This window comes from Leishmania major, chromosome 15 (assembly GCF_000002725.2).
Source record: "Leishmania major strain Friedlin complete genome, chromosome 15".
Lineage (NCBI taxonomy): Eukaryota > Euglenozoa > Kinetoplastea > Trypanosomatida > Trypanosomatidae > Leishmania > Leishmania major.
Window position 1 is genome coordinate 269,048 of NC_007256.2, and position 21,669 is coordinate 290,716.

At 58.3% G+C, this 21,669-nt stretch overlaps 3 protein-coding genes across 3 annotated transcripts; all 3 read left to right on the plus strand.

The window, feature by feature from the left end:
• Nucleotides 1–3,141: 3,141 nt before the first annotated feature.
• Nucleotides 3,142–7,350, plus strand: LMJF_15_0640 (conserved hypothetical protein; the record flags this gene model as incomplete). Its single annotated transcript, XM_001681925.1, has 1 exon — nucleotides 3,142–7,350. The coding sequence occupies one exon, from the start codon at nucleotides 3,142–3,144 to the stop codon at nucleotides 7,348–7,350; it is 4,209 nt and encodes a 1,402-aa protein (XP_001681977.1).
• Nucleotides 7,351–11,831: 4,481 nt separating this feature from the next.
• Nucleotides 11,832–13,889, plus strand: LMJF_15_0650 (hypothetical protein; the record flags this gene model as incomplete). The annotated part of the gene is made up of 1 exon (XM_001681926.1): nucleotides 11,832–13,889. The coding sequence occupies one exon, from the start codon at nucleotides 11,832–11,834 to the stop codon at nucleotides 13,887–13,889; it is 2,058 nt and encodes a 685-aa protein (XP_001681978.1).
• Nucleotides 13,890–19,090: 5,201 nt separating this feature from the next.
• Nucleotides 19,091–20,527, plus strand: LMJF_15_0660 (conserved hypothetical protein; the record flags this gene model as incomplete). The annotated part of the gene is made up of 1 exon (XM_001681927.1): nucleotides 19,091–20,527. The coding sequence occupies one exon, from the start codon at nucleotides 19,091–19,093 to the stop codon at nucleotides 20,525–20,527; it is 1,437 nt and encodes a 478-aa protein (XP_001681979.1).
• Nucleotides 20,528–21,669: the final 1,142 nt, after the last annotated feature.

Here is a 21,669-nt window from a genome sequence, read left to right on the forward strand (position 1 = left end):
GTCTGTGCAGCGAGGGCGCGAGAGTAATCCATTGTCTCAAAAGCCCCGGCGTCGGTGAAACGGGACCCTACTCGGCCGCCCTCCCCCACTGTGCGCAGACGAGGCGGCCGGATACGATTTATCGGACCCGCAGGCGTTTCGAGCGACGTCGACCGCTGCAAGGCAAGTCGAAGAGAGAGAGAGGGGGGCAGAGACGAACCCGCCAGCCCCGCGGCATGTCCATGAGATGACGGCATACAGGGAGCTCTCCCAAACCTACGCACGTGCAGAACCCTTTGCGAACCTGAAGTGGCACGGCAGAGCGAGAGCGAGGCGACATGTGGAGACTTCTGGCGAAAATGTGCAAGTGCCAGAGCTATCAGAGCACTCGCCGCCGGCTGCAGTGAGCATCACAACCCGTTATGGAAAGGGTGCGAAGTTCCGCGGGCCGCATGCGATAGGGGCACGACTGTCGCAAGGCGGCGCGAGCTGTGGCATACTTCCCTCAGCCTTTTCAGTCTTCCCTTCAGCGCTGGCCGCAGGATAGGCGGCTTGAAGCGCAGCTATAGAGGAAGAGGCACGGCTTGGAATTCTAGGCCGGTGCTGGGATATGTCCCGCTAAACACCCATCCACCCACCCACCCCGCGCACCGCAATTTTACGGACCTCACAGCAATCCGCTATGCAATGGATGACAGACAGCACAAAGACGACTGCTCAGGCTGTTTTTTCTAGCCCTCCTTGCTCACTTCGACGCTGGGAGGACCACTGCTGGCGTGCGACGCGCACACGCACATAGATGGACCCCATCGAAACGCAGAGCTGATGTACCCTGATAGATGAGTTCAACGACGATGGATGGAGAGGGGGGCGAGGCCTGGTCCTTGGCAGCAAGTCTGCTTACCGGATACATGTAACCCCGCGAGCACAGCGAAGGCGCAGCCCAAGTTGGCTGCCTACACGTGGCGGAATACTGTAAAGCGCCTGTGCAGCGAGCAAACGTGCGCCAGCAATTCGCATCCAGCGTGTACTGCTCATCCCTTTTCCCACTGGCACGCCTTATGCGGCTTTACGGCTTCTCCTCTGTCTACAACCCCCCCCCTCCCCGACGCTCTCTCTCTCTCTCTCTCTCTTTCTGCTCTGCACGTACGTATACACACACACACACACACACACACACACACACACACGAAGCTCAAGTATTGTGCTGCACGCATACCAGCATTTTTCGCCCCTCCTCCACATCCCCATCTCGCTACGCCCTCCCCCGCGCGTTTCCGTCTCACCGCGCGCTTCCCTCTTGTTTATATATATATAGATATATATCTATATATAATTTCGTGCATCATCTCTTCCTTGGCGGCGGCGCCACGATCACGCAGACGCGCATACATACTCGATCGTGCAGCATCACTACCAACGTCTCGCCCCTCCCCCCCCCTTCTCCTCCCTCCCTCCCTCCCCCCCCTTCTCCTCCCCGAAAACCACCACGACGGGGGAGAGCGAGAACCGCGCCTTCCAGCTCCCCACACCCACACGCTTTTCCTCGTCCAAAACTTCCGTTACTTCTTCTACTGCTTCTCATTTCTCTTCGTCTCTCTCTCTCTCTCTCTGTGTGTGTGTGTGTATGTGTGTGTGTGTGTCTCTGTGCAACTGCTGCTCACGAACAAATCTGTACTTGCGTCTCTGTCTGTTTCTGTGTTCCTCTTTGGGGGGAGGGGGGGCTGCAGCTGTCGCCCTCCCATTGATATTGCTTCTCTCTCTCTATCCCTCTCCACCTCCGTCACCACATCTTCTTTCGACGGGAGCGCTCATACACGCACACGCGCGGTCGCGAGTAACACCGAAGGAGAGAGATCTGTAGAAGCTGCAGACAAGATCTTGAACAAAGACATACATAGTATATATATAGAGAGAGAGCCAAATCAAAGTGCAGTTTGTGTGATTTTTTCCTCTCTTCTTTTTTGTTGCGTGTGCGTGAGTGCGGTGTCGTGTCGTGTGTGGTGTACGTCTGGAAAAGGCGTTGTGTTACGCTCCGCTGCACCGCTTTCGTTATTTGTTTGCACGCGCGCTCTCTCCCACTTCTTACTTTGGGGGCGTCTCACCACGTCTCCTGGCACCCATCAGCGCTATCAAAGCCAGACCACCATCATCCCCTTCCCCTCTTCTCTATCGTTCATCCACCTCCACCTCCCTCTGTGGGTGTGTGTGAGTGTGTGTGTGTGTGTGTGTGTGTGGTCTTCTCCCCGCTTGTTTTTCTCTCTGCTTTGGTGGCTGCTCGCTGCCGTTTAGTGAGTGTCTGTGTGTGTGTGTGTGTGTGTGCCTGCCTCTGACCCCCCCCCTCCCCTCCCGCCTTTGCCTTCTTCACCATCCCACTCTCCTCGTTGAATGTAGTATCGCTGACTCCCTCATAGCGCAGTGAGTTTGCTTGCATCCACCAACCTCTCTTTCTCTCTCTCTCTCTTTCTCTGTGCGTGTGTTTTCTTCTCTTCGCGTCATCATTTGTATTTTCGCTGCGAGTCCCCCCCCCCGCACACCATCTCCCCTCCTCCCTCACTGCACTCTCTGTGCACATCATCATCATCATTGTCGCTGGCCTTTACGATCACTATCATCACAACCACCATTCGGACCCTAGTTTTGCTCACGGCGGGCGTGGGAGTGCTGGTCTGTCTGTGAAAGGAAGGAAGGGAAGCAGGCAACTGGACTCCACGCGAAGGCAGCACCAAGCTCCTCTTCTCTCTCTCTCTCTTTTTCAGTTTGGTTTTGTTGTTCTCCCTCCTTTCTTAAACACACACACACACACTTTCCCTGTGCGTCGGTCCGTCGGTGTGTCTGTGTGTGTGTGTGTGTGTGTGTGTGTGTGTATGCCTCGCTCTCTCCAAAGCACACTGATCATTCCCTGGCTTCACGAGCGCACGCTCTTGGCTTCGTTTTGAGTGCGAGCGTCTGCGTGGAAGAGATCACGAGTAACGAGCCGCACCCCCTCTATGTGAATACCACCCTCGCGGCACCCCCTGCCGCGTCCCTCTTTCTACGCCATATCTCTCGCTTGGCCGTCGTGCCGGGCCTTCTCCCGGGTCGTACCAGTCGGAGTACACAGCCCCACTTCTGTCTTTGTTCGCCATTGGTGTGTGCGTGTGTGTGTGTGTGTGTGTGTGTATGTGCGTGTGCGTGGACGAGTTCTTCTGTGTGTGTGTGTGTGCGTGTGCGTTACTCAACGGGACATCATCCTCCCCTCCTCCCCTCCTCCTCCCAGTCCCTTTTTTCCCCCTCAGCCAAACAAGAAAGATGTCGACCGTCCCGCAGTACATGGGCTGCTTCACGTTGCTCTACGCCGATCCAGAGGTGAAGGAACAGCATCAGTACCTGCAGCCTTTGTACGGTCTCACGGCCGACGACGATCCGCCGGCGCCGCTACAGCGCCCATGGGAATCCTCGCAGGACGCCTCCGCGAGCACCTCGAGCATCAGCTCCAGCTTGACCTCACAGGACGATGTACAGGGCAGCATCGCAGGCTCTCAGCGAACCGCAAGCGTGGGTGAGCCGGCGGCACAACGCCACAAGCACTCGCAGACCACCTTCGGCGCCCTACCGCGACCGACAAACTCACCCGGCGCCAAGGACGACGACGACAGTAAAGCGCGGCAAGCACCGACAGCAGCGCCAGTCCGCCCGCCTCGGAAAATCAATCATGCAGGCCTCAGCCTGTACCCCGACCTGTCGACAGGCATTGTCGGCCCTCAGCCCGTCTTCGGCGGCGCCGCACTTTCTGCCACCACCACCACCAACACCAGCTCCTCCCCATCGGCAGCGGCGGCAGATGTACCACAACCCTACCTTTTCGCCTCCAATGGTGCACCGATGCTCTCGAGCGTCGTTGACCCGGATGCGCTGCGGAAGTTGCAAGAGGCACGCCGCCCTTACCCTGCCCCGCAGCCGCGTAGCGGACACGTCTTGCTCCCGTGCCCCGAACGTGGCAGTCTCATCATGTTCGGCGGCCTGGGCGACGTCCCATTCAACGATGTGTGGGAATATGACGTGCGAACAGGTCGCTGGGCAGAGCTGCCGTGCGTCCCTGCCTCGGAGGATGAGGAGGATGAGGAAGAGCTGTTGGCAAAGCAACGACGCAGGTCACATATGCAGCGTAGTGGTGATCGCCACCTCGAAGACGAGGACGCAGCCGCCTCCACTGGAACCCCTTCCATCACCTCAAACTCCTCAGACGATGAGGACGACGACGACGACTCTGACGATATGCACGAGGGCGACGAGGAGAGCACAAGGGCTGCGGCGCAGCGCTTGCCACGGAAGCGGCAGCGTCGCACCATGCCACCGCCCGCCTACGGTCAAGCCGCCTCGCTCTACCAAGACGTGAACGGTGAGACGTGCATGGCCATTCTCGGCGGCATCTCCGTCGGCGATATCTGCTGCAGCGGCTTCTTCTCGCTCAACCTGAACCGGCTCACGTGGCAACGCGTACAGACAACGATTCCGTTCTTTGACATGTGGGGCGCAACAGCGCAGACGCTGTACGCACCACGTCGCAGCAATGTGCCCTACACGGCGACCACGCCTGGTGCGGCCGCGGAGGAGGAACGTGACGGAGAAGAAGGGAGTGGCACTCGCGTCAGCGCAGAGGAGCAGGTGGTGGTGCTCTTCGGTGGCATGACGGAGGAGGGCGAGGTGGTTCGGCCCGTGACGCATCTCTTTCATTTCGACCACCGCCTCACGGCTGCCGAGATCGATTCGAACCCAGAAATGTACCTGAAGAGCATCGAGTACGAGAAAACCGAATATGCACGTATCATGCGCCGCGTGCTCGCCGAGGAGGACATCGCCGACGTCCACGCGACGGGCGAAAATGGGCTGATCCCCAGCATCGAAACGCGGTGCAGCCAATGGCGTGAGGCGCACCCCAACACTCTCGTGCGGTGGCGGCGGCGCGCGCTAGAAAAGATGGTGGGGAAGTACTGGGTTGAGTACCTCCCGGCTCCCGAGGACTTGCATGGGCGCCGCCGCTCCACGAGCGCCGCCTACAAGCGCCACTTCATGTACATCTTTGGCGGCCGTGACGACTTCTACTTCTACAACGACCTATGGTGTCTGAACCTCATCACGCGGACCTGGGTGCAGGTGCGGGAAGGGGTGCCGCCGCACTTGCTTCGCAGCTTCCTGGCGGAGCCGTACAATCCCATGTACGGCATCCTTATCAACGACCGCGGTGCGCAGCTGCGGCAGGAGACGATCGCGAAGACAGAAGCGAAGCTGCTGCACAACTCCACGAACGGCATTATCAACCCGATGTACCGCGCCCGAGACGTGCACCACGCCCTCTTCGCGAGTTCAGTGAACAGCTCAGCTCGAGCACGAACCGGGGCCTGCATGGTGGTGGATGTTCAGCGCGACTGCCTCTACGTGTACGGCGGCTTCTCCTACACAGGTCAGCAGCACCTGACCTTCTTCGACCTCCACGCCTTCTATATTGGCGAGAACGTGTGGCGGCGCGTGTGCATATGCCGCGAGCGTCCATGGGAGGTGATGGTCGACGCCGCCGCGGACGCCGTTGGCATCGTGAATCCAACAGAGGAGGGCAGACCGTATGCGCGTCACGCCTCACCGTCCTCGGCCGCAGGCTCCGGCGGACAGACAACGGGCTCTGGTGCGCCGTTGCTGCCCCCTACGCTGATGGGCTACGCTGCTCGCTATTTTCAGGGCGACCCTTCCACAACCGATTCTGCGAGCAGAATCTTAGTGCCAGCCTCTCTCGGTCCTCCTTTGGCGCCGCGCGGGTCACGGGCGAGCCGGATGCCAAACACCCACTCCGCACCCGGCGCGCACCGCAACTGCTTTCACCTACCATCTTTCGTCCCAGAGGCGCGAACGATGGCTGCCATGGTGAAGGACCCCGTGCACCCCGGCGCACGCTTCTTCCTGCACGGCGGCCGCTCTGGCGAGGAAGCCTGTGGCGATTTCTTCGAGCTACGCACGTACGTCGGCCGCACGGTGGACATGGAATACATGAAGCTACACCGCGCGGCCCGTGAGGAGGTGGTCGGCTTGGTGTCCACGCGCTCTTCGGCCGGCACGAACACCTTGACAACGCCCTCGGCCTCGTTGAGCAACCCGCCTGCCACATCCGTGACGGCATCGTTGCTGGCCGCGGCAGACGCGGTCTCAGGGATCTCTGCCACCGACGCTGCACGCCTTCAGTGGAGCAGTCGTCGGCAGCTCCAACGCCAGCTGGTCAGCGCTGCTCTCGAGACTCAGGAAGGTTTCGAGGACATGCCTGCAGCGCATTACAGCTCCATCAACGACACTGTACCGCTGCCGCGCCGCACGCTGCGCGACGCTGCCACGCGCTGGATACGGGATGGACTGGCGGCTGTAGACCCGAAGAGTCTCATGTTTGTTGAGCTACGCAACGGCCACGCCGTGGTGAACCTTCGCACCCACATCCACTACCTCAGCCGGCTGAGCCTGCTTGGTGGCGGCAGCGGTGACGGGTGCAGGCAAGCAGAGCAGGGTGAGAGGGGTTCGGCAGCGGCGGTAGCGACAACGGGCGCGTCAAGCACATCGTCTGCGGCCAATCACACCTTGAACGCTCGCACAGGCACACTGGCCGGCACCGGCGGCAACATCGGTGCCTCGTCGGCTCTGACGACGCCGATGCAGTTTGAGAGCATGGACGGCCACCTGAAGCGGTCTGCGCGGTCGCTGGAGCTGCTCCTGTACGATGTGCTGCTGTCGAAGCCGATCAACAACAACGGCGGCGGCGCAGGCGTCGGTTGCAGTGGAGGTGCTGCTAGGGCATCATGTCACCGTCGCACGTGCAGCTCCGCCCACATGCCGGGGAGCGAGCCCGCGAGGAGTCCGTCCACACGCGGCGTTGCCAGGGCAGCATCGCCCGAGGTGCTCGGAGTGTTCCCATCGTACCCCGGCAGCGTCGTTGGCGGCAGTCCAGGCACGAGCCCCAGTAGCGGCACACCGCTCTCCACGTCACCACAGGTCCAAATTGTGAGCCGCGCGCAGTACTCCACCCCACGCACCCCGCAGGTGCTGAGCATGACGCTCTCCGGCAACAGCGGTGGCACGACACAGCAGCAGCTCATCGCATCTTTCCCCTCGCAGGGCGGTGACTCGACTGTCTTAGCTGTACGCGACGCCCGGACGTCGTCGCCCGCCCTGACAAGTGGGAGCAGCAGCTTCTGCGGTAGTGGTGGTGGTGGTGCAGGCGTTTCCACGTGCGGCCCCGTCAGCGGCGGTGCATCGCCGGTCAACAACGAGTACGCCTACCACGTGCTTTTTCGAAGTCTTTTCCACCACGAGCCCTTCTACAAGCCCAGCTACGCGGCGGACAAGAAGCGGTGAAGCAGGCCCTGGGTGAAGGAGGGAAAGTTGTAGAAGAAGAGAGCACAGGTGGTCAGCGAGGCGGTGGTGAGACGGCACGGAAGGTGCAGAAGGAACCACAGGTGACAACGACGCGGCGGCCTTCTCTTTCGCCTGTAATGCCGCGAAGGCTCTCAGAGCTGGGAGAGGATGTGTACGCTGCATGGGAGAAGGGGCCTGTTTTCCGATGCACAAGAGTGGCAGAGCAACGCGAACATCCTCTTTCGCCTCTGATGTGCTGATCATCTGCCTTCTCGACGACTTCTCCTGCGCATCTCTCCCTCCATCTCTGCACCTTCTCAACGCACTCCCTTGGTGACAGAGCAGAGCACTTACCGCATGGGGGCGCCAGAGCGATGCATCGCTGCTGGTATCAGCGGCGCGGTCCCGGGCTAGCGTTGCGTCGGAGCGGCCTGCGACGGTGTGAGCATGTCTGTGCCATCCATGTGGTGGGCAGAGCGTCAGCGCGACTCGAGCGTATCCCATGCGACCCTCACACTGCCTACTGGTGTGGGGCGGCTGCGTGCCACCCCGAGGGATGCACCAGGGGTGGCGCACGGCTGTAACGCATGTATCTACCGCTACGTCTCGCCGCACGATGTGGGGAGGGGGGGGGCCTGTGACAGGCCGGTCGGAGGGGGGAGGATGGGAGGGGAGTAGCGCTGTAGCGCGTGTTGCAGGGCAGCATGGTCTCGTTGACCGGCAGCAAAAAAAGGGCATAAAGAGCATTGTTGAGAATATGAGTGTGTCTGCGTGTGGTCCGCCGGACACGCGCCCCCCCCTTCTCCGTGTCGGCATTTGGTTGCGGAGGAGTGCCTTCCATTTCGCTTTTTAGCGCATGCGTGTGTGTGTGTGTGTGTGTGTGTGTGTGCGCAAGTTTTGGTGCACCGATTCAGGAATCCGACCTCTCTCTCTCCCCCTCATCCGCGAAGGCGGTCGGTGTGGCTGCTCCTAAAAGTACCGCCGCCGCGGCGGCGGCCGTTGTCGTCGGAACGAGGAGCAAGAAAGTGACGTGGGCACACCTTCTTCCTGTCGGTGCGTATTTTCCCTTTTTTTGTTTTGCTGCGTAAAGACAGAAAGTGCAACAACAACGAGGGCAGTGATGAAAGTACGGTGCATGTCTGGCGAACTCGCTCGGAAAATGCAAAGAACCCCGTGGCCGAGTTCAATGTCGCTGATGTGGACGATGAGGTGGGAGGAGAGCTGTTCATATATGCACCTTTTTCCCATCGTTTTCTTCCGTCCCCGGCATCTCTCTAGCGTCCACCCCATCCCTCTTCCTCAACGTTGACGTCGAAGGTGCTCCATGCACGGCTACGTTCACACACATACCTCCGTGCCTCTCCCATTTCACTGATACCGTCCTTCTCTCCCTCTTCTCCCTTGGTTGCCTCTTGCACACATTTGCCTTGCTGTGTATGTATGTATGTGTGTGTGTACCCCCCCCCCCAACTACACTCCCCCGAATCACTCCTTTCCTCCCCGACAGTAGCAAGTTTATTGAGTGTCACTCGTGCCCTACAACCCCCCACGACTCGTCCACCTCCAGCCTCCTTCCCTTTTCGCTAGCCTGCTACCCCGACCGCCTTTGTGTAGTTCACCGGTGCACTCACCCCCCTCCTCCCCTCCTCTTTAGCCCTTCCCGTCACGTCACCACGCTCAGCATCCCTGCAGGTTTTCCCGTCGTCTCTTTTCGTTATCCGCCCCTCCCCGCTTTGCTCTCCTCACCATTCCCTTTCTAGGCTGCCGTCACGCACAGAGAAAGAATTGGCCTTGGTCACCTCAACCCCTCCACCTCCTTCACTCCACCCGCCCTGCACTCGCCTCCTCCTCCTCTCTACCCTGCCATACACGGGACGGTACGCGCGGGACGCACAACCCCGCCCTTTCCTACTCGCGGGCGCCCTCCCTCCCCCCTCTTTTCCTCCCCCCCTCCCCCTCCCTCCCTCCCCCCTACTTCTGTTTTACTCATATATCACGGCATTCCCGTCTGGGGGCCCACAGACACAACAGGCAGACACAGGCACACGAGCGCGCACGGGAAAAAAAACATAAACGAGGCCCTGTGCCTCAGTGAAGTGTTCGCCAGGCTTATCATCATCAAAGGACTGGGTGTCGTAGCCGCAGTGGTAGTAGTGGGACCATCACCAGCAAGCCCTAAAACCTCCACTTTCCGTTCATCTCATCTCTTTTACGCTGCATCCCGCCGCCCCGCACCGCCCCTTCAACGTGTCCGCACACGTCCGTAAGCGATACGTACAACATCAAGAGAGGGGGGCACAGAGAGACTGTGGCCGCTGGCGAAGAAACACGTCCACCACCTTCTTCAGACCCTGTTCCCCATCCCCATTCCTCCACCTTCCTATCACCCTTCTCTTTCTTAGGCTCTCATTGCTCATTTTCTGTTTTCCACACTGCTCGCGTGCCACCCTCTCTCTCTCTCTCTCTCTGTCTTCACCGCTCCACCTTTTCTTTGTTTTGTCTATTTTACTCTGTCGCTAAAAGTGCCCCTCCCCCTTCCACCCCAAAACTCTCTCATCATCGCTTCTCCCTTGCCCCTTGTCTGTCTGTGTCTGTGCCTGTGCTGCGCTCTTCTTCTTGTATCTGCGTCTTCCCCTCCCCCTGTTTTCCGTTGTTCTTTGTTTTTCCCTTCGCCTCTTTTTCTTTCTCTTTCTCCCTCCCTCGTTGACACTCAACGCGGGGTGCGTGGGACTTCCTTTGGTGGGCTCTTGTGTGTGGCTTTAATCTGCACGCACATACACGCATCAAGAGTACGAGAACAAAAACAAAAAAACATCACTCAAGGCCCTTCGCAGGTGCGTCAGTCCCCCTCCCCTCTCCCTTCCCCTCCCCTTCCCCTCTCTCCCTCTTCCATATTTTCACAGCTCCTCCCTCCCTTGTCTTTTTGTTTTGTCGTTGCCAGTGATCTGTGTTGGGGCGCCATATTGCATCTTCGCGTTCGTTTCTTCTTTGGTCTTCCTCCCCCTCCCCTCACCTTTTTCTTGTCGTCCTTGAGCGTACGTCTCGCCAAACAGACACTCGTCCCTCCCCCTTCCCTCCCTCCCTCATCTCTGGCACTCTCCCACCCCACCCCCACCACGCCACGCGCGCACACACGCGAAACAGAACGAGGACCGCCACATAGCCGCCTCACCACCCACGGGCCAAGATCGATCGACAATTTCATTATTCTCACGAGGGTGCGCTGGAGATACGTGCATACATATATATATATACATATATATATATATATATACATTGATTGCTCACCCATCCCCCTCCCCAACCACCCACTCACCTACCCACCCGCGCCACAAAAAAAAACATACACACAGATATATATATATATATTAATAACAAAAACTCTCTTCTCCCCTCCCCCCTCCCCCCCCCACACCCACACCCACACACACACACACACACACATCTTCGCTTTGTCGTTGTTTTTTTGCATTCATATTATTATTATTTGTTGTTGTTTGTATATACGTGTGTGTGTGTGTGTGTGTGTGTGTGTCGTGTTCCTCCTTCCTCCATTTTTTTCGTGGTTGTGGTGGTGGTGGTGTGTGTGTGCTTCTGCGTGTAGTTGTGCCTCCTACCCTAACCCTTTCCGATTTTTTTTCGTGGTTGTTCGACCAAATATTTCCACTCCTCCTCTTCCTCTTCCCCTGACCAATTTACTTTATCAACATCTCTCCCTCTCTCTCCCTCTTCTTATCATTCCCCCCTCCCTCCCTGTCTGTCCTTCTGTCCGTCGTAACGAAGGCAGTAACGACGCGGGCACACGTACAACACATACACACACACACACACACAGGCAGGCAGAGAGAGAGAGAGAGAGAGCACGGGCACACCCGTACTTTTTGTGTACGTCCATCTGTTATCCTCGTTGTTTTCCTCATCTCTTTTTGTTTGCTGTCTCTATCACTGTGTGCCTGTGTGTGTGTGTGCGTGTGCGTGTGTGTGTGTGTGTGTGTGTGTGTGTTGGAGGTTTTCTGGCTTGCGCCAGTCTTCCATCCTCATCCACTCAGCAACACCTGCTCGCACCAGTACCGCACCCTCTCCCCGTCGCCTGTCGTTCCCTGTGTGTGTGCCTGTGTGTGGCCGCTTAAACTCTTTGAATTTGTGTTCGTTTGGTATTGGTGTTTTTGTGTGGTTGCGGTTAGTTGTGGGGGGGGGGTGCGCCCGCGTGTCGGCAATCCTCCTATTAAGCAGTTTCTTGTTCGTCTATAGCTATCTATCTATCTATATATATATATATATTTTTCCTCCCTCACACACATATTCGCAACGTACAGGCGCATACTAAAAGTACGCATACATTCCTCTGAACTATCAAAAACAAAAAATTATATATATATATATATACTCAGAACCAAAGCGAGTGCAGCCTTGTCCATTTCTTTCGCTTCCACCCCCCCCCTCCTCCTCCTTCGTTTGTTTTTGTTGCTGTTGTTCCGGCGATGTCCGTCAGCTCCGTCCCGCGTGAAGACTCGCAAGGGCCGCAGCGTGTCAGTGTGTCGCCGCTAGCAACCCCCAACATGTCTCCTGCTGCCACGCAGCCACCGCAGCAGCAACCCGTGAAAGCGGCTGCGATGATGACCTCGCCAATTATGAACGGCGTTACAACGCCACGGTTGCTCTTCACGTGGGACCCGTACCGCAACGTCTCTTCCTCGCCCGGCAACACAAGCGCCGTCGCTGGCGGGGCCGCTGCTAAGCCGCCGGAGGAGGAGGTGGTCGAAGAAGTACGCCTGGCGTCCAGCATCGACGGCTGCTCTACAACGTCGTCAGTGAACAACACCAACACTGGCGCCGAAACCTCTGCCGGGGTGACCAGTGCGGCTCGTGGCACCAGCAACTCTACGGCCCCGTCTTCTGCCGCCACCCCCGGCGGTGCACGGCCCCCGCTGACCATTTCGGCACTGCTCGGCGGAGCGGGCTACCCCAACCGAGGCTCGCCGCAGCTCTCGGCGACGACGGTGTCGCTGTCTCAGCAGCAGCAGATGCTGCACCAGAGTCCAAAAAGCGACGTCTGTGTTGCGCCAGGCTCTTCCCACTCCACTCCGTCTGCTCCGGTGCTGAAGCGCATCTCCACCTCCGCGAAGGACGGCCGGCAGTACTTCCTGGACTACTCATCGAGCCCTGCCTCCAACAGTGGCGCCCCTGCTTCTCTTGCGACTGGTGGCATGCCCAACTTGATGCTGCCACCAAACATGTCACCCATGGCTACCGTAACATCACCATCTGCGCCAGCGCCGTCACAGAAGCGGCACCAGCCGCCTGGCGGGATGGAGTTACTCGACTTGGACGGAAGCAGCAGCACCAACATCAGCCCACAAGCGGTGCCACTCATGTCGCCCCCGCGCAGCAGCAGCAGCAACGCAGGCTCGTACCTGAGCTACGGCGCTGCTGCTGCCGCGAATAGTCACAGCATCCTCTCAGCTACTCCACTGCCGCCGATGAGTAGCATGGCGCAGCACAACCCTTACCGCACCCCGCCCATCTTCTATGCGGCGGCGCACAGCACGTCGCCGGCCGTGCAGCAGCAACAGCAGCAGCAGCAGCACGTGTTGCACCGCCAGGACATCGATGACAACGACGTCGATCTCGTGTACGCCCTCGAGTCGGACCCGTCTGCCTTTATAGTACGCCTGCTTCCGCCACCGCCGCCGCTGCCGGAGCTGGCGCGCGTTCTCACCGTGCCTGGAGTGGTGCAGTCATTATGTGCGCGGTGGTGCACGTACGTTGCTGCGGTACTCAAGTCCGATGCCTTCGCGGCCATCACAGCCGCCCCACCACCGCCGCCATCGTCTGTAACGATGAGCCGGGAAGGGAGCAACGGCAGCACCAAAGAGGAGCTCGCCGCGTGGTACGAGACGGCGGTGGACTGGTGGGAAAAGCTTGACCAGGAGGGCACCGGGGCTATAGACGTGCGAGCCAAGTCGCGGACGGTCGCAGCGGCAGTCGAGGTGGTTGCCAGCGGTCGGTCACGTAGGCAGCCGTCGCAAAACACAAGCGGCAGCGCTAACGGGGGACGCTACAACCCACAAGGTGGCGTAGGTGCGAGCGGGTACCGTGGTCGCGGCGGGCGCGGCGGGGGCGGCTATCACGCCGGCATGGGTACCTACGGATACGCCGCCAGCACCACTGCTCATCGCGGCGGTGCCCACCCTCGTGGCGGCGCTGCTGCAGCTGCAGCTGCTGTTGGAGGCATGGCGACGGGCGCTCACAGCACAGGTGCCGCCGCGACCGGCTACCGTGGCGGACGGGGCAGTGGTGGTGGTGGTGGTGGTGGTGGTTCGGGCTACAGCTACGACGCCACCATGTCGGGAGGTGATAATCAGCACGACATTCCCGACGAGGTGGACCCGGCCATGCACTGCAACACCGCTTACTACCCGTCCTCGAACTTCAACCCGTACGCGGAGAGTTGGCATTTCAGCGGCACTACTGGCATGGCGACGGGCGCGCAGCAGCAGCAGCAGCAGCAGCGCGGTTACGGCGCCATGAACATGTAACAGAAACGGAAATGAATGTCGAAGCAAGAAAAAAAGGGATTTGTCCAAGCGCGGTCATGATCATGCACGCACACACCCACACACACAGACGCTTTCGCCCTCCCACTCTCTCCCTGCAAACGCATGAAGATGTACGCGTCTGTGTGTGTGGGTGTGGGTATGTGTATGCGTAGACGTATGATCATCTGTCTTTTTTCCTGAGGGGTCGTGATATCTTGTCTTCGGTTCTCTCGCTCTCGTCTAATGTCTTTTTACTGCTTTCGCCGTACGCCTTGGTAGTCCCTTTCCCTCTCTTTTCCTTGTTGTTGTTGCAATGTGTATGCGTCGGCATGCTTCGCTCCCCTCCTCCTTCCTCGTCCTCTCCACAACGAAAGGATCCTCTCTCAGCCATCTTGTCTGCTCTTTCTCTCTTTTACTTGCTCACGCACCCCCGAAGAAAGTGTGTTGCATGTGCACACACATGCATCTATGTGTATGTGTGTGTGTGTGTGTGTGTGTGTGTGCATGTGTTGCTCGATCACAATCCTGAGTGACACTTGAGAGAGGAGGAGGCGCGCGTCCATCGGCGAGGTCACCACTGCGGTCAGGAGCACGCACGTGCATGTTGTTGCTGTTTTGGTGTTTGTTTGGTCTGTTCGTCTCCCACGCTCTCTCTCCCCTCTCTTCATGCGCTCCGCTTCACTTCTTTTTTTCTCCGCTTGGTCTCTTCGCGAGTCTGTATTCTCTCTGCTCACATGTCTCCCTCTCTTCCTCTGCTCTCCGTGTGTGTGTGTGTGTGTGTGTATGTGTGTGTCTCTCTCGGCGAGCCAGATGCGCAAGAATCGAGAAGAGAGCCGTGGTGACGGCAAAGGATCAGTGTTCGGCCAGCGCACCCACACACGGGGTACACCTGATGTGGAGTATGCACGCGTGACCCCCTTTTACGCTTCTCCCTCTTCCTCCCCCTCCATGGCATTTACAGTAAAATCATCAAAGATGGAGAAGGGTCGGGGGTGGAGAGGTTGTTGGAGCGACAACAGTGAACGCAGCGTGTCTGGGTGGACGCTTCTCTTCCTGTTTCTCACGTTTCTTTATCTTTTCTTACTTTTTTTTTTGGGGGGAGGCTTCTTTTCCCCTTATGTATGTGCGTGTTTGCGTGTGTGCGTGTTCCTTCCTTCCTTCTGTTTTGTGTTTCCTTCTCCTTTTCGATTCCTGCTTTCAGCTTGTTGTGGTTTGTTGGTCGTCTCCCTCGTGCGCTATCTCTCTCTCTCTCTCTCTCCTTCCTTCGTTGTGGTGGTAGTGTTCTTCGGTCTCTGCCCTCCCTGCTGCCTGCGTTCATCTTTCTCCGTCCGTGTTTTTTTTTCGTGTTCGTTCTATTATCTCACTCTCTTCTCTGTCGCTTCACCCACCCCTCTTCCCTTCTTCGTCTTGTGAGCCTTCTTCTTTCACTTTCTCACTCTTTCTCCCTGGTGTTTTGTGTCTTGTCGTGTTGCCGTTGAAGTAGATTCTCTCTCTCTCTCTCTGTGTGTGTGTGTGTGTCACCCTCCTCCTCCTCCCCTCCACCTCGTGTTTCTGCTATGCGTGTGTGTGTGTGTGTGTGTGCCGTGCATGCTTCGCCCTTGTCGTCGTTGCTCTTCGCTGTCCTCTTCATTTCGCCTCCCCAGCCTCTCACGCCCCTCTCCTCATTTTATGTTGTTGGCGCTAGCCGGAGCAGTGAATTTTTTTTTGTTGTTTCCTCTCTCTGGAAGTCGACGGACCACCGTCAGCCCATACACACACACACACACACAGATGCGCGCTCGTGAAGACAAGCAGCCAAAGTACGAAGAGCACCATGCTACGAACACGAAACAGAGTCGCATCTCCACCGAAACCCCCCCCACACACACACACACCACCACCACCACCCCTCCTCCAAGGTGCATGCGATACCATGAAAGCGAACAGAACAAGAAAATAAAAACATTTCTTTCTGTGCTGTACTGTTACTTTATCTTCTTCTTTTCTGTCTTCAAAGGCCGCAGGACTCGCTCTCCCCCCACCCCAACCCAACCCCCACGCTATTTCTCTCTCTCTCTCTGAAGTGTGCCTGGTCCTGCCCATCACGCGCCGCCCCGCCTCGCGACGTAGGGGAGGGGCCTCTCACCTGCCACGTTTAGTGCGCTCACTGCCCCAGAAGGGGAACAAAGTACAAGTGATAACAAAAAAAAAACGACGGAAGAAAATGACGCGAAGCGTCCGGTGCATCCCCTCTGCCCCCTCCCCTCTCTCTAACCTCAAAAATCAACTCGGGGAAGACGCTTCGGGACACGGCTCCCCTGATCCTGGGGGGGGGGGGGGGGGCCGTGTCCCACTCCTCCGCTACCTCCTCATTCTCTCCTCCTCCCTTCTCGTTGTCTTCCTTCTCCGCTTACCGCTGAGGAAATCCCCTGCATGAACATTCCGGCGTCCGACTTTTTTTTCGTTCTTTGGCTTTACTGATCACCGTGTGCGTGTGCGGGTAGGTGTGTGGGTAGGTGTGTATCACTTCCTTGTTTCTCTCTCGCTCTGATCCGCCGCAGTTTCGCTGCCCTTTCCCATCATCGACTCTTCGATCTCCATTCCACGCGCACACCCTCACCCACACCCACCCCTGTCCCTCCTCCCACTTCTGGCCTCCTTACAGTTTCCACCCCCAACGCTGATAGTCGTGGGGCATGGCACGCGCTCAGTCATGAGTCCGTGTTGTGTGCACATCCACGCACAGATACACACAGAAAGCACAAGACGCTTATCGACAACTGCCGACATCCTCGCCAGAGAACAACGAAGAAGTGGAGGGAGAGGGGGGGGGGCGTAAGGAAAACCTAAGGCTTGCGATCGCCTCACGTGCGCCACGCACGAGTGCTACCGAGACAGTGCACATTATGCAGACCCCAAACGCATGATTTTGCGCGTTCAAGAGATCGCTGGACAACAACTCCAACGTAACGGATGGCTGGGCGACTGACCACGCCTGCCAAGCCGCCCTGAGGCTCGGGTGGAGGAGGGGTATTTGCCCACCCACATGCCACACCCGGCTACCATGATCCGGTTTTTATCTGTTCTCGAAGGTTCTCCTTCGTCATTTCGCAAACGCCTCCGTCCGGCGAACAGGAGGCGAGAAAGAGATGAGGGGAGAGTGTGGTCGCTGGATGGTAAATCAGAATGAAGAGTGCGGCGCGTCTGCGTCTCATCATCCTTTGGTGTGGTGGGTGGGTGCATCTTTCCCCCTCTCGCTCTGTGTGTGTGTGTGTGTGTGTGTGTGTGTGTGTGTGTGCTTGCATGTGCTCGTAAAGCTGAGAGAGGGCTAGTGGGAGTGGCTAGAGGGAGAAGGATGTTAGCGAACGACGGTGTAGTCAGGCGGGTGCTGGGTACAACCACAACGGCAGGGGCACACACACACACACACGTGCGCCGCTTCACGCTGCTGCCCTACTCTCGCAGCGAAAGCGACAAGCGCATACTGTTGTGCCTCCCCCCCCCTTACAGCGTCGCCGTCGGTGTTACACCCCCTTGCGAATCAAAAGGTGAGGGACACGCTTCTTTCTTCGACCTGATTGTCGTTCCTTTCCTATGAGGCGACGTGCTTCTCTCCTATTCCCCCCCCCTCCCGCATACGCACACGTCTCCCTCGCGTCGCGATCTCGATCCTCTACGCTACCGTCTCTCCCTCACTTTGGATGCCTTCGTTTGATGGAGGGCGCACAGCACCCTGGGAAATCAATCGTGGTGAGGGTGGTTGGGGGGAGATACGCTGGACATGCACAGTGCCTCTGCCCCCCCCCACCGCATCCCTTGACAGGCACACACACCACAAGCTACATCAGTCACAGCAACAAGAGATGAAGAGAAAGTATAACGCGCGAGAGAGCGAGAAGGTGAGACACATATTGTGGGGAATGCCGATGGTTAACTCTCCTGCTTACCTCCGCACCTCCTCCGCTCTCCGTCCTGCGCCAGCAAGTCGGCGTGCACCGGTCCCTGCGGAGGTTTTTCCTTTATTGTTTTGCTTTTCGCGTGTGTGTGTGTGTGTGTGTGTGTGTGTGTGTGTGTGCGGATCCTTTTCGCTTGCCTTCCGCGGGGCGCATACGCCTGTGGCAAGACCCGAGGGAGCGAGGGAGGGACGACGGAGGCGTTGTTCTTATATTCCCTTGCTCACTGCGAGCGATAACTGCACCTCAATCGCCAGTGCGCCTTCCGGGTCCCTCCTCCCTCGTCGCTGCCGCTATCCGTGCCCTCACAGTAAGCCCCGCCACACCCCACTCCTTCATGTATCCACCCGGTGAGACAGGAAGGTGGAAGGGAAGGTGTTTCCTCACTCCCGTCCTGTGCACAAGCACAGGCATATGCGGGTATGTCTGCTCTTGTATGGAGGGCGCACTTGGTTCCGACCGGTGTGGCCCTCTCGGTGTAAGCGGCACGACCGCACACAGGTACACAGAAACACCACCCCAGAAGTGGAGTCGATGAAGACGAATATGCTAACTCGCTCAATGGCTTCGGTGTTGAACGTTCTCTCTCTCTCTCCTCCCCTCCCCTCCCCTCTCCTTCAACTCTCTCACGCGCTCCACGTGGGCGCACAGGAAAGGAAGCACTCACACACGTATTACACAATCTAAGCACACATACATATATATGTATATATATATATATGTGTGTGAGTAAAAGGGGAGCGTGATTCATTTTTTCTGCTGTGGTCCACAAAAAGGGGTGCAATAAGTAAACGAAATCGTAACGTACAAGTGTGTTACGTTGTCTGTGGTTGTCTGCTGCCTCCCTCCCCTCCCTCCTCCCGCTCATCTCTGTTTCTTCTGTGCTTTTATGATTTATCCTCTTCTCCCATCCTTTCCCTTTTTTGTTGTTGTTTCGCTCCTGCACGAACAGTGATGCAAGCCACGAACCGCTATACCAGCAAGTCGCACGCCACGGCGGCGGCTGGTGGCACTGAGGACGCGGCCGGTGGCTCCGGTCGCGATGATGCGCAGAACACGACGGCCGCGAGCTCGGACTGGAGCGTGAGGCCGTCCGACGACGCTGCCGCCGAGCCAACCTCGGTGCAGACAAACAGTCTATCTCGCCTTAACCCCGCAGCCGCTCCGTTCAGTTTCACGGGTGTCGGCGCGGCTGCCGCTGCAGTGGCGGCGTCCGGTGGCGATATCACCGGAGGCAGCAGCATCTCGTCGCAGCACCACCACACAGCCATGACGTCTGGTGCCGGCATCGACGGTGGGGTGTCGGGAATGGCCGGTGGAGGTCGCGGGATGGGCAGCATGCTGAACACCAAAGCAGCAGCGAGCGGCATGGACATTAACAGTCCGAACTCCTATAGCATGGTTCAGGCACAGGGGATGATGGGGATGATGCCGTATATGATGTCCGGCGGCGGTGCCAGTGGTACCGGCGGTGGCGGCCACGGTGTCATGGGTAGTGGCCGCATGGGCACCGGCAGCCCGAACAGCTTCCTCCCTCCTCCCGGCGAGGACACAGATCAGCAGGAACTGCTGCGGCTGCAACAGACGAACTACCGCGTCAAGATGCTGCCGCCACCGTTGACGTACGAGGTGCACCGCAAGATGTGGTCGAGGAACGAGTACGGCGACGAGGACGACAACGACGAGGATGACGTGCACGGCCACGGCCACGGCGGTGCTGGCGGCAACGTCGATCAGGAACACGAGAGCAGCGGCGGGGGCAGCATTGCCAACGAGGACCCCATCGATAAAGAGCAGCGTCTGGAGGCGTACAAGCAGATCATGCTGCGCTGGTACAGCCACATCCACGTCCTGGAAGGGAAGCCTGAGGTGGCGAAGCGCCTTGTGCGCGTGCGCCGGGCCTGCCCGAGCATGGAGGAGGTGGTGTACAGCCTAACGCACCCGCAGCAGCCAGGTGCTGTCCTGGAGATGGAGACAGGTGGCAATGATGAGTCCACCCCGACAGCCGTCCCGCCTCCGCTGACGGCCGCCGCCGCCGCGGCGCGCCGCAGTTCAGATGGGATGCCGGATATGGAAGAGATCCTTGCTACGTGGTCTTCCCGCTGCTGGAACTGGTGGCAGGAAACCGTGAAGCGCAAGCCGCGGCGTGCGCGCAAGCAAGGCGAGCTGCCGATCGCGGGCGGCAACGGCGCTTCGGGCACGAGCATGACGACGTCGGCGTTGCCGTTGGCCGGCATGACCAATGGCAGTGTGATGCCGCGCAATCCCTCCTCGCGCAACATGGACATGGGAGACTCCGCAGTACCACCCCCGCCACCGCACTTGACCGGCGGCGGAGGCGGTCCCTACACACACCCGAGCACGTACGCGAACCACGACGGCTCCGGGACGGCTGGCGGCATGCCTGTAGTGTCATCCTACAAATCCTTCACCGACCTCTCTGAGGAAGGCATGGACGGCCCGGCTGCCACATCGGGGTCCCTCAGCCACTACTCGCATCACCATAACGACGGTGGCTCCTTCGCGCCCTCGCAGACCCGGCCATCGCATCCGGCACTCCCCCATGACGCCTCCCCGATGGCGGCGATGTTCACCGTGAACGGCCCTCGCACTGCAGCTCTGCGTGGGACGTCCGAAGACTTCTTAGAGAATGACCACCTCACCCTCGCCTTCACCACGGAGCTGCTCAAGTCTCTGGAGGAGTAGTGAGCAAAGACGGAAACACTTCCAGCAGCGAAGAGCACGCCACCAACGTGTTCCTCAGGCTGAAGGCGAAGCGGGAAAGAGACGAAACGCATGGCCGCTGGAGTGCATCGGAGAGAGGGGGGGAAGCCAGCAAAGCGTTTGCAACCTCGTGTGAGCGCGCCACGCCTGATGTCCCCTGTGTGTTGTTTTGTGGGTTGGTATGTTCACGTACCTACATGATAAAAACAAAATAAACAAAAAAGTTTCACCGATAAAGTAGTAAAGGCGTGTCTGTTTTCCGGTATACGTGTGGCTGTGTGCATGTGTGTGCATGTGTGTGTGTGTGTGTGTGTGTGTGTGGCTGCGTATTGCCTTTCTTCTTTGTTGGATGCTTGTGTGTAACACCTCTCCTTCCGTTTCTTTCTCTATTTCGTTGTTTGTTTGTTTCCCGCCTGTTCCGAGACTTTTATCAATGCGAAAGCACCAGACTCCCCCCTCCCCCACCCCCTCCTTTTTCCAAAAGGGATGGAGGGACAGCATCCTCCCCCTCCTCCCTCCTCCTCCTCCCCCCTCCTCCTCCCCTCCTCCCCCCCCCCCTTCCTTCCTTCCTCTAGCGCATCCCCTTCCATATGCGTATCGCAGCAGCTCCCAACTGTTCCTTTCACTTGTGCGTATGTGGGGGAGGGGCAAATGGGGAAAATGGGGAAAATGGGGCACCTATGTGTGTATGTTTGTGTGTATATATGTCTGTCTCTGTGTGTGTGTCTGTGTGTGTGTGTGTGTGTGTGTGTGCAAGTGCACGGATGACGCCGGCGATGATTCCAACCATGATGCCGCGTAAGGCGTCAGCCAGTGAAAGTGCCTGCTATCTATCTATATATATATATATATGTATAGAGAGAGAGTGAACACTTCAACGAAGACACTGTACTTATCAGACCTTGGTATGTGATGTGTGTGTGCGTGTGCAGGTGGCGGAGGTGAGGCGATTACCTTATGTTTCTCCGTTGAGATGTTGCTGTAGTTCGTAGATGTTTTGCTGAATCGAAACACACAACTGTGCGAGGTTAGAGCTTGCCGCGCGACGTGTCGATGGAAGTCGTGCGAGGGTCGGGCAAGGCGAATCACAAGCGATGCCGCGCGCATGAAGGAGGTGGGCGGTG